We start from the raw sequence: 21,179 nt of genomic DNA on the forward strand, positions 1-21,179 counted from the left end.
AGTGCCATGCATGGATTGAATGTTGAGAAAATGAAAGAAGATACTTGCTCACATTAGACTTGAACTTCTGTAGATTATAATTTTCAGGAAATACATATGAAGGAGTACATAAAAGGGAGAGGTAAGAGATAATTTTGAACTTCATGGGATTTTCAAAGGAGACTTAGACCATTCTTTAAAAAAACTTATAGCTGTTGAAAAAGGCACACAGGTGTAAAAGGATTCCTTTTGTGGTCACAATATGCTGCCTACCTGTATCAGAAAGCTTCCTTCAACTCAACATTCCTCCATGGTTTTGAGTATTCAGAGGACATATGATTTTTGATACTACAATTCTTGTGCATCCAACTTAAGACACTAGGCAAGCTTTACCGAAGTCATTATTTTTAGCTACTAAGTATAATATCTGGAAAGTGAAAAAATACACAGGGTGTCTCAAAAATATACGGCATAACTTCAGGAATGAGTTCCTCATATGTAGACAATAAAAATATTTTTTATCAACATAGTTCCGGAAATGCTTGGTTCCCGAGTAATTAACCGGAATGTCTTATCTCCCGCAGGTGATTTCCTTCATCACAAGGTACTGACAGAACCTGGTAGTTTTCCATTCCGACCATGTACTCAAATCAGGAGCAAGCAGATATGCACTTTATGTATGGTTTGGTGGATGGTAATGCTCTGGAGGCTCGTCGTTTGTACCACAAAAGGTTCCCAGAATGAAGATGTCCAGACAGGAAAACGTTTGAAGGTATCCATCGCCACCTTTGTGAACATGGGACCTTTACACCTCGTGCTGCTGACAGAGGACGACCAAGATCTGTGACTCCTGAAGTAGAGGAAGAGATTTTGGGTGTTGTGCATGCCACTCCTGGAATCAGCACACGCAGAATAGCAATGCAACTGGCTGTTCAATGTTTGACTATTTGGAGTGTGTTGCGAGAACACCAACTGTATCCTTACCATCTGCAACGGGTACAGGCCTTGTCACCAGCAGATTACCCTGCGTGAGTAATTTTCTGCCAGTGGTTCTTGCAGGGTGTGTGGTACAACTCCTCACTTTCCTGCCTTAGTGATATTCACAGATGAAGCACAGTTCACATGAGATGGAATCTAAAACTTTCACAATCAGCATGTATGAGCTGAGGAAAACCCACATGCAATTCTTCCATCACATCACCAACAACGGTTCAGCCTCAACATCTGGGCGGGTGTTTCTGGTGATGTTATTTGGGCCCTTTTCCAGCTCTAATATCCTGTTGGAAAAGCTGGAAAAGGAATTAGAAAATGTGAATTGGAATATCATCGGTTTGGCTGAAACAAGAAGAAGAAATGAATCACTTATAAGTTTATCAAGTGGAAATCTGCTGTACACCAATGGAAACAGTGAAAGGAGTGAAGGTGGAGTTGGGTTTCTGGTCCATAAAGATTTTAAAAACAACATTTTGGAATTCAAAAGTACATCACCAAGGGTGTCGAGACTAATACTCAAGATTTCTAAGAGGTACAAGCTAAAGATTGTAATGATTTATGCACCAACATCGAGCCACGATGATGAAGAGGTTGAAGACATGTACACTGAAATTGAGAGTCTTCTAGATGAGCAGAAAACCCACTACAGTATCGTTATGGGGAACTTCAATGCTAAGGTTGGAAAGAGACAAAACAGTGCAGAAAGGGGAACAATAGGAAATTTTGGAATTGGTGAAAGAAATGAGAGGTGAAAGACTTGTGGAATTTGCAGAATCTCAAGGAATGTCAGTAATGAACACTTTTTTCAAGAAAAGGGTGAACAGAAAGTGGACATGGAAGAGTCCAAATGGATTAACAACTAATGAAATCGACTTCATCCTCACTAACAGAAGATATATTGTGAATGATGTTACCGTCCTGAATAAGGTAAATGTAGGAAGTGATCACAGAATGGTAAGATGTACACTTGATATAGATGTAGGAAAGGAAAGGAAAAAACTGACTCGAGTAAATAATACAAAGGTCTTTGAAATAACAGAGGAGGAGAAAAAGCAGTATGTACTGGAACTTAAGAACAAGTTTGAGCTTCTGCAGACTGCTCAGGACCAAGATATCGACGAGGAATATTACAACTTTCTGAAAGTGATAAAGCCCAAGAAACCTATAGGGAAACAGAAATCCAAAGAAGAAAAAATTAGTCAAGAAACACTTGTCATGATGAACCAAAGACGACAAATGAAGAGCAAGAAAAACACTGCCAGGGAGAAAATTGAATATACTGAGTTATGCAAAGCCATTAGAAAGAGACTCAGAGAGGACATAAGAAGATTTAACACAAGAAAAGTAGAACAAGCATTAAGGGAAAACAAAGGATTTAAATCAGCAGCCATGAGCAGTAATACAGAAAGACAAATGATACTGAAACTGAAGAATAGCAATGGTGTACTTATAAACAGCAGAGAAGGCATAATTCAAATAGCAGAAGACTACTATAGAGAATTATACAAGGAGCAAGGGAATGATACCAGAAGTGGGGAAGATGGATTGCAAGGTAGCAACACATACGACATACCCGATATTCTTCCTGATGAGGTAGAACATGCATTGAAGAAAATGAAGAATCGGAAAGCCCCGGGGGAAGATGAAGTTACTGTAGAGTTGTTAAAATTGGGAGGAAGAGACATAACACAAAAACTGACAAGGCTCTTCACAAAGTGCATTAGAAAAGGTGTGATGCCTAAGCAGTGGAATAATGCAATCATAGTTTTGCTGCATAAGAAAGGAGATAAATCAGAAATTGGAAATTATAGACCAATTAGCTTGTTATCCCATATCTACAAGTTGTTCACAAGGGTCATTACTAAGAGATTAGAAAGAATACTTGATGAGAATCAACCGAAAGAGCAAGCTGGCTTTAGGACAGGATTCTCAACTATGGATCACCTTCACGTAATATCACAGCTAATGGAGAAAGCAAATGAATATAAAACACCATTATGCCTGGCATTTGTGGATTATGAAAAGGCATTTGACTCCATACAGCATAAGGCAATGTTTCGGGCACTGGAAAGACAAGGCATAGATACTCCATATATTATGATTTTGAAGAAAATATATGAGAGTGCTACATCCTTTATTAGACTAGACAAAGACAGTAGCAAATTTAAAATCGAGAAAGGAGTTCGACAAGGAGACACAATATCTCCGAAGCTGTTTACTGCTGCCCTTGAGGAAGCTTTCAGAAGATTAGACTGGTCGCAGAAAGGAGTCAATGTGAACGGAGAGTACCTAAACCATTTACGATTTGCAGATGACATTGTGGTCATAAGCCACGATCCCAAAGAATTAGAGGAAAATCTTAATCAGTTATGCACAGTTAGTAAGGATTTTGGACTAAAGATGAATATGGCTAAAACAAAAGTAATGATGAACAAGTATGCCACGGAAAGGGAAATAATGATTGAAGGAGCAGTAATTGAAAAGGTGGAGTCATATACTTATCTGGGACAAGTTATTAGCTGTAATAATGATAAATGGCTGGAAGTCAAGAGAAGAATAAATTTTGGATGGATAGCATTCAGGAAATATAGTCACATACTGAAGAGCAATATCCCAGTTTGTCTGAAACGTAAAATAATGAATCAATGTATACTCCCCACCATGACTTATGGAAGTGAAACTTGGGCACTCACCAAAAGAATGGAAGAGAAGCTAAGAACTACACAGCGAAGAATGGAACGAATTATATTGGGAATTAGAATGTTAGATAAGAAGAGAACCACATGGATTAGGCAGCAAACTCAAGTAAAGGACATTCTTATCAAAACTAAAGAACTAAAATGGTCTTGGGCAGGACACATAGCTCGAAGACATGATGACAGGTGGACTAAGAAAATAACAGAATGGTACCCAAGAGGAGCTAGAAGAAAACCTGGAAGACAAAGGCGGAGATGGATAGATGAAATTCATGAGTTTTTGAGTAGTAAATGGATGGCCAGTGCTCAAAACAGAAGGAACTGGAAAGTTGCTGGAGAGGCCTTCATCCTGCAGTGGATCGAAAATGGCTGATGATGATGATGATGATGATATTTGGGTCCCAGGTACTTCCAAACAAACTCACAGGGCAGGCATACAGAAACTTTCTGGAAAACAACATGCCTGATTTCTTGGACACCACGCCACTGATCATTTGTCAACAAGCACACTTCATACACGATGGCACTCCCAAACATTTCAGTCACCTAGCCCGCAATTACCTGAATCGAAGGTTTCCTGGTCGGTGTATTCAGGCAGAAGGTGGACATTTTGAACAATTACTATAAGGTGATGTGAACAGTTAAGTGTCAGAGACAGACCTTCAAAACTCGGAAACCAAGCATTTTCGGAACTATGTTGATATAAAATATTTTTATTGTCTACATATGAGGAACTCATTCCTGAAGTTATGCCGTGTATTTTTGAGACGCCCTGTATATATTATACAAGTTGTGAAAATGCATTATTTCTTATGTAGTTAAAAAGACAACCAAAATATCAGCATTAGCAGAGGCATATGATGCAAGAAAGCAAGCTTATACAGCATCAGCCAAAAATTTTCCATTTCACCCATCCACTTGCTCCAAACGTTTGTCCAGTTGTTTCTTAAATTTATTTAAGCTATTAACTTCCACAATGGCAGATAAAAGTTTGTTCCAGTAATCAACCACCCACTGGCTAAAGGCAAACTTCCACACATCTATTCTACAACTGTCTTTCCTCAATTTGAATTTATGTCCTCTCAAGTACGTAATCTGAGCAAGAGGAATAATCCCATCAGCACTGAGCTTGCTCAAACCATTCAAAGCCTGTAACACCTTAATCAGATTACCTCGCAGGTGCCCTGTCTCCAGATGCTGCAGAACTGAAACCTTTCTTGGTAAGAGCAACCATTTGTTCCGCTCACTAATCTTGTTGTCCTTCTCTGTACTCATTCCAATAGCTCTAAAATGAGGCCTATGGACGTGTATGAAATGCTCAAGGTGTGGCCTTGCCCTTGTCTTATACAAAGGGATAACACCTCCTTATCCCTGCTAGCAAAATTCCTGTATATCATTGACAAGACCGCATGAGCTGCTCTGGCAGCCTGTCTGCACTGCTCAGAAAACTTCATATCTGACTGCAAAATTATCCCCAGGTCTTTTTTATTTTCCACTATACTGAGTGCAGTACTGCACAGTTAGTACATTACCCTGGGGTCACTGCCACCCATATTATGCAGTACTTTGCATTTGTCAATGTTAAACTTCAGACTTCAAAAATAATAAAAGCATCATATGTCTCACATTGCAAAGTAAATCATAATGAGTTATCATTGTGAACATTCAAGTAAATGACATTTTTTCACACAGAGAAACATATTACTATTTATTTGCGGTGAATGTCATTACCCAGATGGAATGTTTCAGGGATTATTGTCCTTTCATTGGCAGGTAACTAGGTGCATTCAATGTAAGAGCTGACAGCCCATTGTGACGTTTCCACAATATGGGAGATGCCAAAGGATGCAGATTATTTAAAATATGTATCATTAATTAAAACACTTAGAGCTATATAGCATCAAGCTATGGAACATAAGCTCTAAACTTAAACAGACTGAAATAAAAAAGTAGTTTTCAAATGAGCAATAAATTCTGGCTCAAACTGCCTTTTGCAATGTGAGATTTTTTTTCACATTTAGTAGCAGTGGATTTTCTCTTTCAAAAAGGAATGATTGCAGAAATGCCTAAATGATACAATGTAAAATAAGCTGCTTATGAAATCACTGCATTATTCAACATAAGGCAAAAATAAAATATAATAACTGATCTTGATGAGGGGACGGAATCAATCATAAACTGAGCTCCTATAAGTTTTCTAGAAATGAGTCCCATATAAATTTCAAGTTTGATAAAAAATATTGTAACTCCTTTTATATTGAATCTATGTTTAAAGGATGTACAACTGTAATCACTTCAAAACAAATATTAAAATGTATACATTATGATAAGTATATTACATTTAATATAAGTAAATTTTTATTATTAAGTAAATTTTAAAATAAATAAATATATGCACAGATAAGTAAAACAGATAAACAGATAAGTAAAAAATAAGTAGATAATTAAATTTTTTGTCATCATTAACATTGTTTATCTATAATTTTAGAATAAAAAGGTGAAAGTAAACTGAACTGTAATGTATTTTTCATAACAGTAATCTACTTAACGAAAAAATTCTTTAAATTCATTCATTCATTCTGCTCATATCAATTCAAATATTAATTCGTATTCAAATATTAATTCAGATATAATAAAAGATAAAATAAGTTGAATTTCAATGGCAACTAAATCTGCTTCTCAATAAAACTACAATTCCCTTTTCCCTCATTTTATTGTAGTTATAATAATTCAATATAATATTATTATAATAACTCCTTTCTTTGCTACCATAAAATGGAAAAATATCATTTTTTTTAAAGAAATAAAGAAATATTTAAATGTAAAATAATTTTGGTCTTCCAAAGGTTATTTAGCTAATTAACAACCCTTACCTGTTTCTTTAGTAGCATTATATACTCAAAATGGTAAATATAATCATCATCTGGGTCTTCGATCCACAGCCAGAATGCCTCTGCACCAGAACCATGAATTTTATCATTCCATTTGAAATCTGGTTTTATTTCTACTTTAACTCGCAAAACTTCACGTGTAATAGGCTGTATAGAGGCTTCAACATTTAAGTATGGTATGTAATATGCATGCTGCTTAATAACTTTTCCCATATTGAAGTGCCTTACCATATGTCCTATAAGGAAAGTTCCATTAGTCATACTGGATCAGTAATTTAGCCTCTAAACATATATGTGTGCATGTGTTTTTTTAAGGTTAAAATATTAGAAAATTAAAATCCATTAGACATATTTCTTGATAAAAGCAATCTATTATTAGTTTACAACATTATATTACATCATATTAGTAGGACCTATAGACAACTGTTGCTTAATTTTCATAATACAGTGGATTCTGGTTATTTGAGCCACTGGTTAATCAGGGCAGGGCAAATCTTGAAAAACAGAACTCAATCGAGGAAATAGCCAGGGTTTACTTCACTTAATTGGGACAACATGCTGTTTAATCGGGGCAGGAGACCGCAGCACTAGAGATTACCCTATGATTGTCTCCGACCGTACCACGTGGTTCGGTCGGATTTCTGGAGGTCACAACCATAAAACAATAAAAACAATTAGCAGTCACCTGTTTATTGGGCTTTTCTGTTAGTGCAATCTGTCATAAATGGATAGTAAACTCGATCTTATTGAATTTGCGATAATACTGACAGCTGGAATTCTGTGGGTTATTATGGTGAAATGTGTTTACACTTCCATGGAATCTTCAATCATATAAAAAAATTAATTTTCAGAACCTTCTCTTCATTCCTATTTTTAAAGTTTTTTAACTTGTTACCCCATTCTCACTTGCACCTATCGTGTTATTTGCAATTTTTGTGTGCCGTGTTCTTTGTTATTGATTGCTTATCTTTTTACTGTTTTAAATTTTAACCCCTACCCACAAATGTCAGTGAACAGAAATGTCAACTAGTTAGCATGTACATATTACAGTACATATTAATTATTCCGATTATCACATATATTCTTCCGATTATCACATATATTCTTCCGATTATCACGTATTATTTAATTTTTTAATTGGTAAGGTAATAAAGGGTAAATTTGTGCTTAATATATCTTTACTTTTATAGCCTGTGGATAATATTCCTTCTATTTTCGCTAATTAGAATCACTGTTTAATAGAATTAAAATTCAATTTACAAACGTGATCACATACACATCGTATACTGAACGGTACATTACTATGGTGAGTTCATAGTAACTTTTAACTTTTTTTTTACGCGAAACTTCGGATAATTGGGGTAGCCGCTTAATCGGGCCAAAATGCACTAGTCCCGATGCGTCCCAAATCACCGGAATTGACTGTACAAGAAATTTAGTTATTTTAACATAAAGTAAAAGTCTTCACGAGTTAATATTATTAGCATTAATCAGGCCAGACAAAATAAGTAAACAAAAACTTATTCTGATTCTGCATCATCCAAAAAAAAAAAAAAGAAAAGAAAAAAAGAAGTGAGAAAGAAAAAAAAACCTCAGTAAATCACAATTTACTCTTCCCCAAAAAAGTAACTATCTGATTGTACCTTGAATTTTATCAGACTTTCTATCTCAACTATCATGGCAGTCAACTTATTCCAAGGAGCAAAAAATTCTTCTTTCACTCAGCCAGCCCCTGATCTACTTAAGGATCTTCTCAGTAATCCCATCACACTTCAGTTTGTATACAAGCTTCCCAGGGAGGACCAAAATAGAAACTGTAAAACACAGACCTACACAATATATCAAACACCTCTGACCACTCTTCATTCCACCTCAATATAATTTCTGCAAATACCATCTTTCTGTCATGGTCATCAGGAAAAAACAACTGCCAGGCATAATGTGGCTTCCATGATTTGAAAGACAGTTCTTTCCTGAGGTTGGTTGCAACTGCATAATAAAAGAGTCCACTTTCATGAGCTCTTTCATGCACTGATTTCTGCAGGCTCCTTGAAAATATCTCAGTCACTGTTGCAATGTTATCTGGAGTTTGTGAGGTTGATGGCCTTCCTGTTCTCATTAACTTGTGATGCCAATTTTTTATGGTCTTTTTTCATTCAGCACTGCATGGATTCCATGTTTAGCCTCCTATCCCTGTTGAAGTCTCATAACTTAAGCAAAAAAGTGTTCCAAAATAGCGGGCTGAAATTTTGGAACACTCTTGGACACTCAAAACTGGAGGCATAATTCAGCCATAGAAAAAACTAACATTAACTTTCTAAAAACTCAAGGAACAATGAATCATTTAATATTGGTTTCATCAAAATCAGTTAAGCAATAAGAAAGTTATAATAATTTAAAAATAGGAATCGCTTATTAGATACCCTGTATACAAGTATTAGCATAGCTATCCACAAAAGGCCACAGATATACTCACTCAGTGGGATTGGTGTTTTTGTGAAAACATTTACATTTATTTTTGCAGCTGGAAAAACACATCCACAGAAAATAACCAATATACAAGTAAATCACTACAAATATATTCACACTCTAGTATTTACACTTACCAATTTCCTTACTATCCATTTCTCTTAATTTTTCAATATCAAGCTTCTGTGATTCGATTTTCCATATTATCGACAGATTAAGGTCACGAAATTGACGTAAAGGAGATTCGTGCACCCATTGTTCCTGTTCAATCGTTTTGCTTAATTGTAATAAACGACCAGCCATAATTGCCCAGTTTTTTCGCAATGCTATTTCAAACAGGAATCGTATAATTCTTGATGAATTCTGTAATCATAACCAAAATTAAAAAAACAAACAACAAACACATTAAAATATTATCAAGCAAAATGTTTATATTTTATAAAATTTTTAAAGCTGGTAAATTAAATGAATATTATTAAGCTATTTTTGCATCTTTTACTAATATGAAAATACGCCCATGCACATAAATGTATACACTTACTTGCACAATATACATCTGATCTGAAATTAATGAAAATGAATCTAAACGGCCATTAGAAATATGGGCCTGTAAAAGAATGTTGACTTTTCCATTTATATTTTCAGGACCTCCTTTTGCTGGTAACAAGCAGCATTCTTGATATTGATGGTCAAGTTCTTCCATTTCATCTTCCCTGAGCTTTAATTAGAAAAACTATAATGAGTATAGTGTAATAATAAATGTAATAATGAATATGTTAATTATAACAGGCACACACAAAATCTTTTGCTATTAAGCTTCAAGAATTCCTGAAGAAGAAACTTTTACATAAACAAAAAAGGAAATCTAATTTCTAGTTAATCATATCAATGTTTACTTTAGCTTAGGGGAAAACTAAATGATTTTAAAAATCTGTGTTTAAAGAGAATTATGAGCATGTGTTTAAGGAGTTAATGGGAAACTCTTTTAATTTTCTTCTCAGTCATATAAAGCAGCATTTCCAAAACTTACAGTAACTGTGTACCCCTTTTCAGAGTTTAGTCTTACCAGCATGCCCTCTCTCGGGTGAAGATAATTTAGGGATAGTTTTAATAATACTATTTTATCTAGATTAGAACAAATATAGTACAATATGGTATTCGTTATTAATACGAGGGGGTATCAAAAAGTTTATACCCATACCTAGAAATAATAGCCTTAGAAAGGTGAAACTTCACAGGTTGTTGTTGTTGTTTGTTAGATTTATTGGTGCATCAGCAACTTAGGTTATAATGCACTAATTACTGTCTGATATTTCCTTCGTTTTTCTTACAGGAGATAGCGGTTCAGATAAGGTGATATTTATTAATAATTTTTAGAAAAAGAAAAATGTCATCCATGTTTTCTCGATCTCCTAGGACACACTGTAGTGTTAAATTATTGTAATTATGAAAATTAGAGGAAAAAGCTGTTTTCCGTTCGTTTTGATATTGCGGGCATTCCATGATGATATGTTTTACTGTTAGTGGGCATAAACAATTACTGCATTGTGGAGGGTCACTGTTTGTTAGTAGATAGCTATGAGTGAGGAAAGTATGACCAATGCGTAATCTGGCTAGAATAGTTTCTTCCTTTCTGTTTCGTCTCAGGCTGGATTGCCACTGTTTAGGTTCTCTCTTGATTTCAAAAAGTTTATTATTTGTCTGATCTTTCCACATGCATGTCCGTACTTCTTTATATGTACATTTGATAAAGGACTTATAATCATTATAAGGAGTCCTGAAATTAGAGGGCATCACATTTGTAGCAATTTTAGCAGCTAAATCAACCTGCTTGTTTCCTAGGATTCCAACGTGTCCAGGGATCCAGCAAAATATTATGAGCTGTCCATGAAGTGCTAATAACTGTGCTAAAATTTTCTGTATTAGAGGATGACTAAGGAAGGATTTACACTGTAGAGCATTAACAGCACTTAACGAGTCCGTATATATGATGGATTTAGCGTACGAGGCTTCTTTTATATTCTCTAGGGCTAGTTGTTTGGTTGTTTTGGTTTTTAGGAGCATTAGCAACTAAGGCCATATTGCTCCGGGATATGCGGTGGTCATTCCCTGACCTTTCCGCATCCTTCATATTTGGTGGCGACGGGCTCGAACCCCGGTCTAATCAAGAAGCGTGTGCTATGCACTGCTGCTCCTTCCCACCTGGCTACGGAGGCGCCAGCTCTAGGGCTAGTAGAATACCATATAACTCTGAGGTATAAGTACTGCATTCTGGTGGGAGCTGTCTGGAGATGGTGGCATTTGGTAGTACTACAGCTGTGCCAACTTTATTACCAGTTTTGGATCCATCTGTGTATAGCTGAATGAAGCTGCTAAACTCGGTGGAGTGAGCCATATGTATTTGTCTAATGTTGATATCGGAGAAGTTATTCTTTCCCCATTGCTGAAAAAGTCTATCAATATATACTGGAGCCATGGAAAGCCATGGCTGGGTTTCCATGCTAGTATCCTGGAGAGTGTTAGAAAACTTCAGGCCCCAGCTTGTGATCAAAGCTTGAAACCTAATGCCAGATGGTTTGTTGTAACGCCGTTTAGTTTGATAGATTTCTCTCCATTTTGGCATGAAGAGGCATTGCCACATGGGATGATGTGGGAGACTGCTGATTTTGCCTGCATAATTTAGTAGTAGAGTTTCTCGCCTAAGGTGTAATGGTGGTTCATAGGCTTCGGTATAGAGGCTTAAGATTGGTGATGTGCGAAAAGCCCCCAGTGCAACTCTTAGTGCACTGTGATGTACAGGATCGAGCCATTTAAATACACTTGGCCTGGCTGAGTCATGTGCAGGAGACCCATAGTCTAACCGGGATCTGATCAGTGAGCGGTATAGATGTAACAGCACATAACGATCTGCACCCCATGACATAGAAGAAATTACTCTGAGAAGATTTAGTTTTCTAAGACAACTTGTACGAATATGTTTTATATGTTCCAGGAAGTTTAATTTTTTATCAAATATTACACCAAGAAATCTAATACTAGGTTGGAAAGTAATACAATGAGAATCCAACTGAAGGTCTGGATCCGGATGTAAAGAACATTTGCGACAGAAGTGCACAGCAGTCGTTTTTGGTTTAGAAAGCTGATATCCATTATTTTTGGCCCAAGAGACTATTTTGTTAATGGCGCCTTGTAGTTATCTTTCAATAAGTCTCATATTTTGAGAATGACATGCCATGGCAAGATCGTCAGTGTACAAGTATACGTCAACTGTGTTAGGTATGCACTTGGTACCTAATGGCAAAGAGCGTGGCGCTCAACACTGATCCTTGGGGAACTCCCTCTTCTTGTACATATGCTCGAGATAATGAAGAGTGGAATCGGACCTGAAAGGATCTATTGCCTAGGAAGTTCTTAATAAATTTTGGGAGATGACCACGAAGTCCAAATTTATGCAAGTCCTGAAGAATCCCATATCGCCAAGTTGTATCAAAGGCTTTTTCGATGTCAACACATACCATGACTAGGTGTTCATGACTAGGTTCTCAGGAAAGCGTTCCGGATATTTGTTTCGGCCTTGATAATGAGATCAAGTGTACATCTTTTTCTCCGGAAACCATACTGACTTGGGTTTAGAATGTTTTGAGTCTCTAAAAACCATGTCAGTCTGGCATTAATTATTTTTTCCAATGTTTTTCCCAGACAACTGGTTAGAGAAATAGGACGGTAATTTTTGGGATCTGTGTGGTCTTTCCCTGGTTTCGGGAAGGCTAGCACATAAGAATGGCACCAGCTAGCGGGGTAATACTCCTCTAAGAAAATTCTGTTATACAGTTGTAAGAGTACAGTTAATGATTCCTCACTTAAATGACAGATCATGGTGTAATAAATCCCGTCGGGACCTGGAGCACTGTTTTTCACTCGTGCAAGTGCATTACACAATTCATTCATGGTCAGAGGCAGATTATAAGAATGAAGGATGACAGTATTAAAATTTAGTTTGTATTTTTCTGTCTGGGATTTTAGCAATTGAAATGCTGGTTCATATGTGGCAACAGCTGAAAGCGTTTCAAACGTAGTACCTAAGGCATTGGCAATTTCTGTAGGTTCAGAGATTTCTTTCCCTTTTACAAGTAGAATAGGAGAAGTTGTCTGCGAGTATTTACCATTAATTCTTTTGATTTTTTTCCATATTGTAGAAGTATCTGTGGATCTGTTTATGGTGGAGGCATAATGCGCCCATGCTTCTTTTTTACTCTCCCGTCTTATATGACGAGCTTTAGCTCTGACTCTCTTAAACTGTAGGAGGTTACCTGTGGTTGGATGTTTTCGAAAAATATTCCAATATTTGTTCCTTTCTTTTTTAGCACTGTTGCATGCTTCATTCCACCACATTTTTGGATGAAGCTGGATTTTGGATGATGATTTTGGTATAGCAGTTTCGGATGCTATAGCTGAAAGTAACAGCTGATGCAATATTACGTCAACACGTATGTCAATCTTATCTGATGCAATCTGTAAGAAATATTGCCATATACTTATGTTATTCGGATGACAATTACAATTTTAAGGGGTGATGCACTTTCTTTGAACACCAGTGTATATTTCATATAATGGCAGACAATAGTTTTAATGATTTAAATGTTATTAAGCATTGTGTCATTGGACAGTTCTATAAAATATAAATTATTCACAGCAGGAATTTTATTTTGTAAGGCTAATAATCACAATGACTACATTCACTGTGGTTATGTTTAAAAGGTAAGCCCTTAATAGTATTAGCTAATCCTGCATTTCATTTTAATATTTTGCCAATCTTCTTAAGGCAGAAATCTCAAGAAGACTGTAATAATGGTTACAGATATTACGCATCTAGGATTTTCTTAGCAAAATTATTTTTACTCCATTTTTAAAAGACAACTTTTTTGAATTCCAACCCATTAGGTTACCTGATAACAGGGTGTGATTTTTTTATCTATGCTACTTTTGTCTTCAATTTTTTCTATAGTTACTTTAATCTCTGAGGAAGGTATTACAGTGTTAAAAAGAAACATTTACTTCCTTAAATGTCATATGTAAATACAGATTTTGCATACAATGCACATCTAATGTAGTTTGATTTTGAAAGTCAAGTGTAGCACTATAAAGCAGTCACTAAAATTGTTTAGCATCATTGAAGCATTCTGTTATTAGTAAAACAAATGTTAGAAATAAGATTATCAATTATTTACATATTTTGCACATAAAATGGCATTAGTACACTGTTCCTTTATTTATAATTAAATAAAGAAACTAAATAAATATTATTATTAATATTGAAAATAATATCAGCAAAACAGGCAATGTTTATTTGCCAAATTTTTGCTTTTCATATATTTTTATGATCTGCTAATATTTGTCCTCTGATGATGACAATATTTTATTAGTTGTGTCCGTGAAAAGAAATAATACAGAAATCTGTTCATAGAGAATGAACCTTTTATTAAAAATTATTAATTTATTAATAATTTTTAGTATATGTGATTTTTTAAATAAATGAAAGCTACTTTACATTAAACTAAATCAAAAGACAAACCTTAAGCTGGTCAAATTCCTGAGCTTGTGATAACATATCCAAGATATCTGCTTCATTCATTACTTTTGATATTATATTATTAAATTTCTCAACAGTATCATACTTAATATAAAAGTGACTGGCAGTACGACCAAGATCAGTTGCATATAGGTAATCAGTATTTTTATCAAACCTAATCATTTTTGCTTCATCCAGCTTCACTGCTGCATCTTTAATTAACTTTCTTCTGTGATTCATCAGAGTATAGTCATCCTAAACCAAAGTAAAAGAGAGTATCAGTTCATGAAATCATATAACTGTTATTATACTAAAAATTGATGGGTAAAATCTGAGGATGTGATTTTTAATTTCAAGTGGAGTACCTCCAGAATTTCCAGTACTAAGTTTCAACCTACTCAGATTTTTTTCTTTTTTTTTTAACCTATAACAACTCAAAAGATTTCACATCTGAGATAAACAGAAATTCTTTAAGGTAATCTAAATATCAATTTTCAGAATTAACAGAATTTTTTTAATTCCTACTATTTTATTTTTATTTATTTATTTATTTCTTACTTTAAATTTTATAAACAGAAATATGGTTCTTAAACTTGGCAAATATCATGGCTAACCATGATACATTTGTTATATCATTTTATGATTTCATTTTTATCCATTCTCCGATGTCTGCAACCAGACATTCTGACAAAACCATTATCATTAAAAGACATCAGTAGATGAACTTTTCCTTAATTTCTTTATCTTGTAAATTTAATTTTGTGATTTTATAGATCCAATTTTGGTAATTTTTGGAGTTATTTTCTATGATATTTTGTAAATTTAATTCTTATCTTAATAATGATTGCTACAAGGTCCTCTGAATATGTTACCTGAGGCCACATGATTCAGACAAAAATGGTCATATGTGATTAATGAGTTGAGTTCATTGCATTTATATTATGTTGAATGTATTCAAAGGTCGATTCAGTAGGCAATCCTAGCTTAGATGATCATTCTTTGTTCCTGACGTAAGGATTGTAGCAATATTAAATTACAACTTGGTGTATTATCACATTAAATTCAGTCACTAAAGCAAAAGGTGGATACCCCAGAGACAAATAAAACTAGGGATGCATTAGGGACTGAAGTATCTAGTGACCTGCTAGGTAATGCACCCTCAATTTTGGTCCCAGAACAGATTAGTGAAGTGCATGCTACTCTGGTTCAAGAGGATTGTTCTATTGGGAGATTCAATTTTCAGGAAAATGAGTAACATTTTTTGTAATGAGCTAGATGGACTAGAAGCAAGGTGCAGGCTGTTAGAAGCAATAACTAACAATGTAACCAAGATTGCCAGTGAAATTATACACCAGCTGATCTGAATTCCTTCTAGAGGATTATCAACAGGTCCACCAGGTCTTAAAATGGTTTCAGACTGGTCAGTGTCCAGCCTGAAAACTGTACCCATATTGATACAGGCAGGCAGTCAAAGAGAGCAGACATGTTTTAAGTTGGCTCTGGTGGCATAACTGAAGGAGATTAACAGGTGTCTGGCAGACAAAACCTTTGTTTAAAATTTTTTAAATTTAATTTCTGCAATTTTTAAATCTTATTTTGGTAATTTTGTAAAGTTTATTAAGTAATTTACTTAAGTAAATTCTTTTCAGTAATTTTCTTTCATTGATTTTGTAATTTTATCAAAGTAATTTTGTGAAATTAATTTCTACAATATATAAATTCAATTCTTAACCTTTCTAAAATATTTCTGCTAAGTTAAATTCTTTGTTACTTTGGAAGCTTAATTTTAACTTCTCTAGTGGATAAAGTTTTGGTAACAGTTTAATTTCTGTAATACTTTAAATTCTGTAATATATCATACATTAAAATTTTGTAATCTTTCTTAAATTCAAATTTTACCTAAATAATGATTACAAGATCCGCTTTAAATACATTGTCCAAGGACGTTGTGACTCAGACAGAAATACCTGTTGGCACTTCCGGTGTGAGTTTGTATAGCCTGTGGCATGTATTCAGAGGTTGGTCTAGTAGCCAAACCACGCTAAACTAATAATTCTTTTCTTTCCACCCAATGTAAGGAGTTTACTGATCTCAAATTAAAATTTGGTGCATTACTGGAATCTAAGTCACTGAAGAAATGGGTGCTTGCCAGGGATTCAAGTATCTCATGACTCAGCAAGTGATGCATCCTTGATTTGATTCCCAGAACATAATAATCAAGTGCATACTGCTCTGTTTGAAGGAGATTTAGTTTTATTGGGAGATTCTATTGTCAGGGAAATGGGTAACATTTTTTGTAGTAAAGATAGAGGGACCAGGACCAAGGTGTGTTTGCTGGAAGCAACAACTAATGATGTTGCCAACAGATTGTCAGATTTTAAGAGCAGTAAAGAGAGCATTATTATTTATGTAGGACTAACAATATTAAATGAACACAACCCAAAATTTTTTGGTTAAACACAGAACCATGCTTAAAAAATGCTGTGAATTAGGTCAGAAGGTATTTGACCTAACTCGCAGACCTAATTTGTAGACACCAAACTGGTGTCAGACTTGAGGAACTCTGCAAGGCTCTGGGGGAGTTATTTATTTATTTTTTAATCAGCATGGCTTGCACTTGTAGGCAGGAGGAATCTATGTTGTAGAGATGATATTCATTGAACTAATGTGGTGCAAGAGTTTTTGCCAGTATCAGTGAGGATACTGTAAAGGTTGGGGGGAACTGCTAGTTAGGAAAAAAAAGGGTAATGTAGACATGCATTTAACCAACAATAACAGTCAAAGTAATGCTTACACAGATCAAGAATTCTTGTTTGTTGCCACAAAAGCTGATGCAAGATGTTCTGAGGGTGGAAAAATTTCAAATGAGAGGAAAGATAAAGTTTTAAAGATAGGGAAACAAGTATAAATAATTTTGAGGGGGTGTCAAGGTAGTAAACTATAGAAGAATAGTTAGTCTTAACTGTGTCTACAGTAATGTCTGGTGTGTTGTCAATAAAATGAGTGAATTCAAACGCCTGGTTAGGAGAACTAATGCTGACATAACAGGATGAACAGAAACATGGTGCCACTCCAAAATTGAGAATGACAAATTCCATTATGGTATGTATAATGTATTTAGGAAAGATAGAAGAGGTGGCGGGGTTGTGCTCCTTATCAAAAGCAGCCCGAGCATGAAAAGAGTGCTGGGTCAGAAGTTACATCTTCCAGCATAGAATCTGTGTGGCATGAGTTAGTTGGAAGCAAGGGTATAATGAGAGTGGGAGTAATCTACAGCCCAGAAGATTGTAAAGAGTATGATGACAATCCCTACATGCAGATGGAATAGCAAGCAAGTGTGAATGTCTTACTATGGGTGACTTCAAACTGCTCCGAATTTATTGGAATAAGTGGGAGGCAAACTTTCCATGGAGAATGTAATTTCTAAATAAACTTGATGATTATTATATGTACCAGCATGTTAGAGAAAATATCAGGGGTAAGAATATCCTTGACATCATTACCCATGAATCAGATGACACAGGCTTGAACTATAAGAAACATTGGCAGGTAATGATCACAGTTGTTAGTTGGAAGATGAAGAAAGATGTTGCAGTAGTTAAAAGTAAAGGTATGGGTTTTAATTTCAGAAGAGGACTATGAAAGTTTAAGGTGCTATATGGTATCTATTAATAGGGTGGATTGCCGAGGGAGGACAAATATATTAGAATTATGGAATACCATTAAAGGAATAATCACAGAAGCCCTGAACACATATATACTATTTGTTTGGCAGCAAAGCTTGCTGCCTATCAACAGTTTATACCACAAGAATCCAGTTAGGAATCCAGTTAAGTTTTTCACTAGCTTAGCTTAGAGATGCCGAGTCTCCTCCTGGTCAGATAGTCTCAAACCTTTTTAGTCATCGAAAAAAAGATGTTGGGTTACTAAAGTGAGGTGTATAAAATACACTTTACAGAAAAATATTATGCTTTTAATCTTACTATTCAAAGATTTCCAGTTTGTAGACATTTTCAGAAACATAATCATTAAGAAGAGAGAGGACCTATATACAAGGTGTTTCAAAAATGATGGTCAATAATTTAAAGGTGAAAAGTAGCTTAAGTTTTGCAAATTACAGAGTCTGGAGACTAGGCACCGGCGAGGTGATCTGATAGAGGTGTATAAGGCTTTGAATGGTTTGAGCATGCTCAATGCCAATGGGATTCTTCATCTTTCTCAGAATAATCACCTCAGAGGGCATAAATTCAAATTGAGGAAGGACGGATGTCGGATAGATGTGCGGAAATTTGCCTTTGGCCAGCGGGTGGTTGGTTGGTGGAACCGACTTCCATCACTGGTTGTTGAAGTTGATAGCCTAAACAAATTTAAAGCTCAACTGGACAGGTATTTCGAACGAACGGAGGGGTGAAATGGGAGTGGGTTTTTTTTTTTTTTTTTTTGTTTTTTTTGGCTGATGCTGAATAAGCTTGCTTTCTTGCATCATATGCCTCTGCTAATGCTAATGCTAATGCTAAGTACAAACTAAAATAAGCAAAAAAGTCCCAGTGAACATCCGACCGCAAATGAACCGTTTTCGAGATAATGCACATTTTCTGTTAAGATACGCCACTGAATATGGGAGCACTAGTTTAGCAAAAAGCTGCGAATCCTTTGCTACGGGAGGTTTTATTAAACATAAGATAATACATTTTTAATTTTTGGTTTCAACACCACAGGATTTTACAGATGTTACAGGATGTTCTTTCTAACACCCTTTTCTCAACATCAGGTGTTATGTTTCTGGGCCTACCTGCTCATACTCTATGTGCAAAGCACCCATGTTCTCTAAGGTGTTGATGTACCCTGATGAATGTGTGCCAGTTGGGCTGCCTTTGGCAGGGAAATGCTTCTTGGTACAAACATGCAGCCTCGAGTGCACTGCAGCTGGCTTTACCATACATGAAGTGCATGTCTGCATACACTTCATTGTGGTAATCTCTTTCCATGTTGATTGTACTTGTCAAAGGATGTTGACTATCCTTTGACAAGTACTAGTATGCCTGCTACATCTCAGAGCATTGAGAGAGGGGAAATGGAGAGAATGAGCATAACCTAACCTAAACAAACAAGTCAGTGGTGGATCCCAACTCTGTACAATTCACCTTGTCAGTGGTGGATCCCAACTAGAAATGTGCAATATCTCGAAAACAATTCACTTAAAGACCCATGTTTACTAGGCTTTTTTGCATATTGTAGTCTGTACAGTTCACCTTTAAATTATTGGCCATCACTTTTGAAACACCCTGTATATATAAAAGATGCAAAGGTAAGATAAACAAAAATATCTAAAAGAAAACTTAAATAAAATAAATACAGAAACTCTCCAACTTACGTAAGAGTTGCATTCCACGGAACGCTACGTAAGTCGGAATTTCCACCATGCTTGTGCAGCACTCGCAACTGTGCTCGCTGAATTGATTGAATCAAAAAAGAAATGTTCGACGAACATATGAATAGAATTATTTATTGTATTTATTCAATTTTTTATCTCATGCGCAGGAAAAATTACAAAAGCGTGCAATTTACATAAATTTCAAAATTATAAAATTACAAAAAAAGAGAGGAGACAGGCATAACATCAGCAAATTTTACCTCTTGAGCATCATTGCCAGAATCAATGTCTTCAGCTGATAAGTATGCCACTGCGGAGGTTGAAGGCTATGGAGATTTAGAAGGGGTCGGCCGCTCAACCATATGAAAGAACATATTAATGGATGACTGGATGGTGGCTTTTTTCTTTTCATCGTAGATTTCTTTGTAGCAAGCAAGCATATCATTCACCCCTCTGTTAACTTTTAATAATCGTTTGCTGTCAGGATCCATCTTCTCAAACCTCACCATTGCTGATGCAATTTCACGAAATGCCATTGCCATCGCTCTGGTGATGAAGCGTCTCAGCTCCTCATTTGGTTCATCTTGAGCTTTGTCATCAATTTCTTCTTTCACTATCGCTGCCTGCAAGTCAATAAGTTCTTCATTAGATAATTCCTTCTCTTCTTCCTCTATTAACTCCTCTGTGGGCATATTTTCTTCCATGCACCATTTAAACAACTTTTAGTAATTTCTGCCCAGGCCTTATTAATGTTTCAGATGGCATGGTAAATACTGTAAGATTTCCAAAAGTCTCTTAACGTAAAATTTTTCTCATCGTCTACTGCAGACAAATGCCTGAGCAAATGTTGTGTGTAAATAGTATGCTTTTAAATTTGAAATAACACCCTGATTCATAGGTTGGATGAGTGAAGTCATGTTTGGTGGTAGAAATATGACTCTCATGTTCGAATTGAAATCACCTAAGGTGCATAGGGTGTCTGGGAGCATTATCTAATAGAAGCGAAATCTTGAAAGGAACGTCGTTGTCTTTACAATACTTTTCAACCTCGGGAATGAAGCAGCATTTAAACCAATCCTCAAAGAGAGATACTGTTATCCATGCTCTCTGGTTCGATCGAAAATGCACGTTGCACGGGTAGGGTGGCTTTATTGATGCCCTTAAATGCATGATGATTTCCAGAATGGTACAAAAACAGTGGTTTTAAT

The 21,179-nt window shown here is 35.5% G+C and overlaps 1 protein-coding gene across 2 annotated transcripts in view; it reads right to left on the reverse strand.

The window, feature by feature from the left end:
* The window catches only part of obe (activating signal cointegrator 1 complex subunit obelus), a 402,671-nt gene that overhangs the window by 213,870 nt on the left and 167,622 nt on the right, over positions 1 to 21,179 (reverse strand). For both annotated transcript variants that reach the window (XM_090379766.1, XM_090379764.1), the window contains exons 17-20: positions 14,601 to 14,852; positions 9,570 to 9,746; positions 9,166 to 9,391; positions 6,542 to 6,795 (exon numbers count right to left, since the gene is read on the reverse strand). In XM_090379766.1, the coding sequence (XP_090235892.1) occupies positions 6,542 to 6,795; positions 9,166 to 9,391; positions 9,570 to 9,746; positions 14,601 to 14,852 (909 nt within the window). The remainder of the gene's footprint in view (positions 1 to 6,541; positions 6,796 to 9,165; positions 9,392 to 9,569; positions 9,747 to 14,600; positions 14,853 to 21,179) is intronic.

This window comes from Mastigoproctus giganteus, chromosome 8 (genome assembly GCF_048544385.1).
Source record: "Mastigoproctus giganteus isolate SK-2022 chromosome 8, ASM4854438v1, whole genome shotgun sequence".
NCBI classification, from domain to species: domain Eukaryota; kingdom Metazoa; phylum Arthropoda; class Arachnida; order Uropygi; family Thelyphonidae; genus Mastigoproctus; species Mastigoproctus giganteus.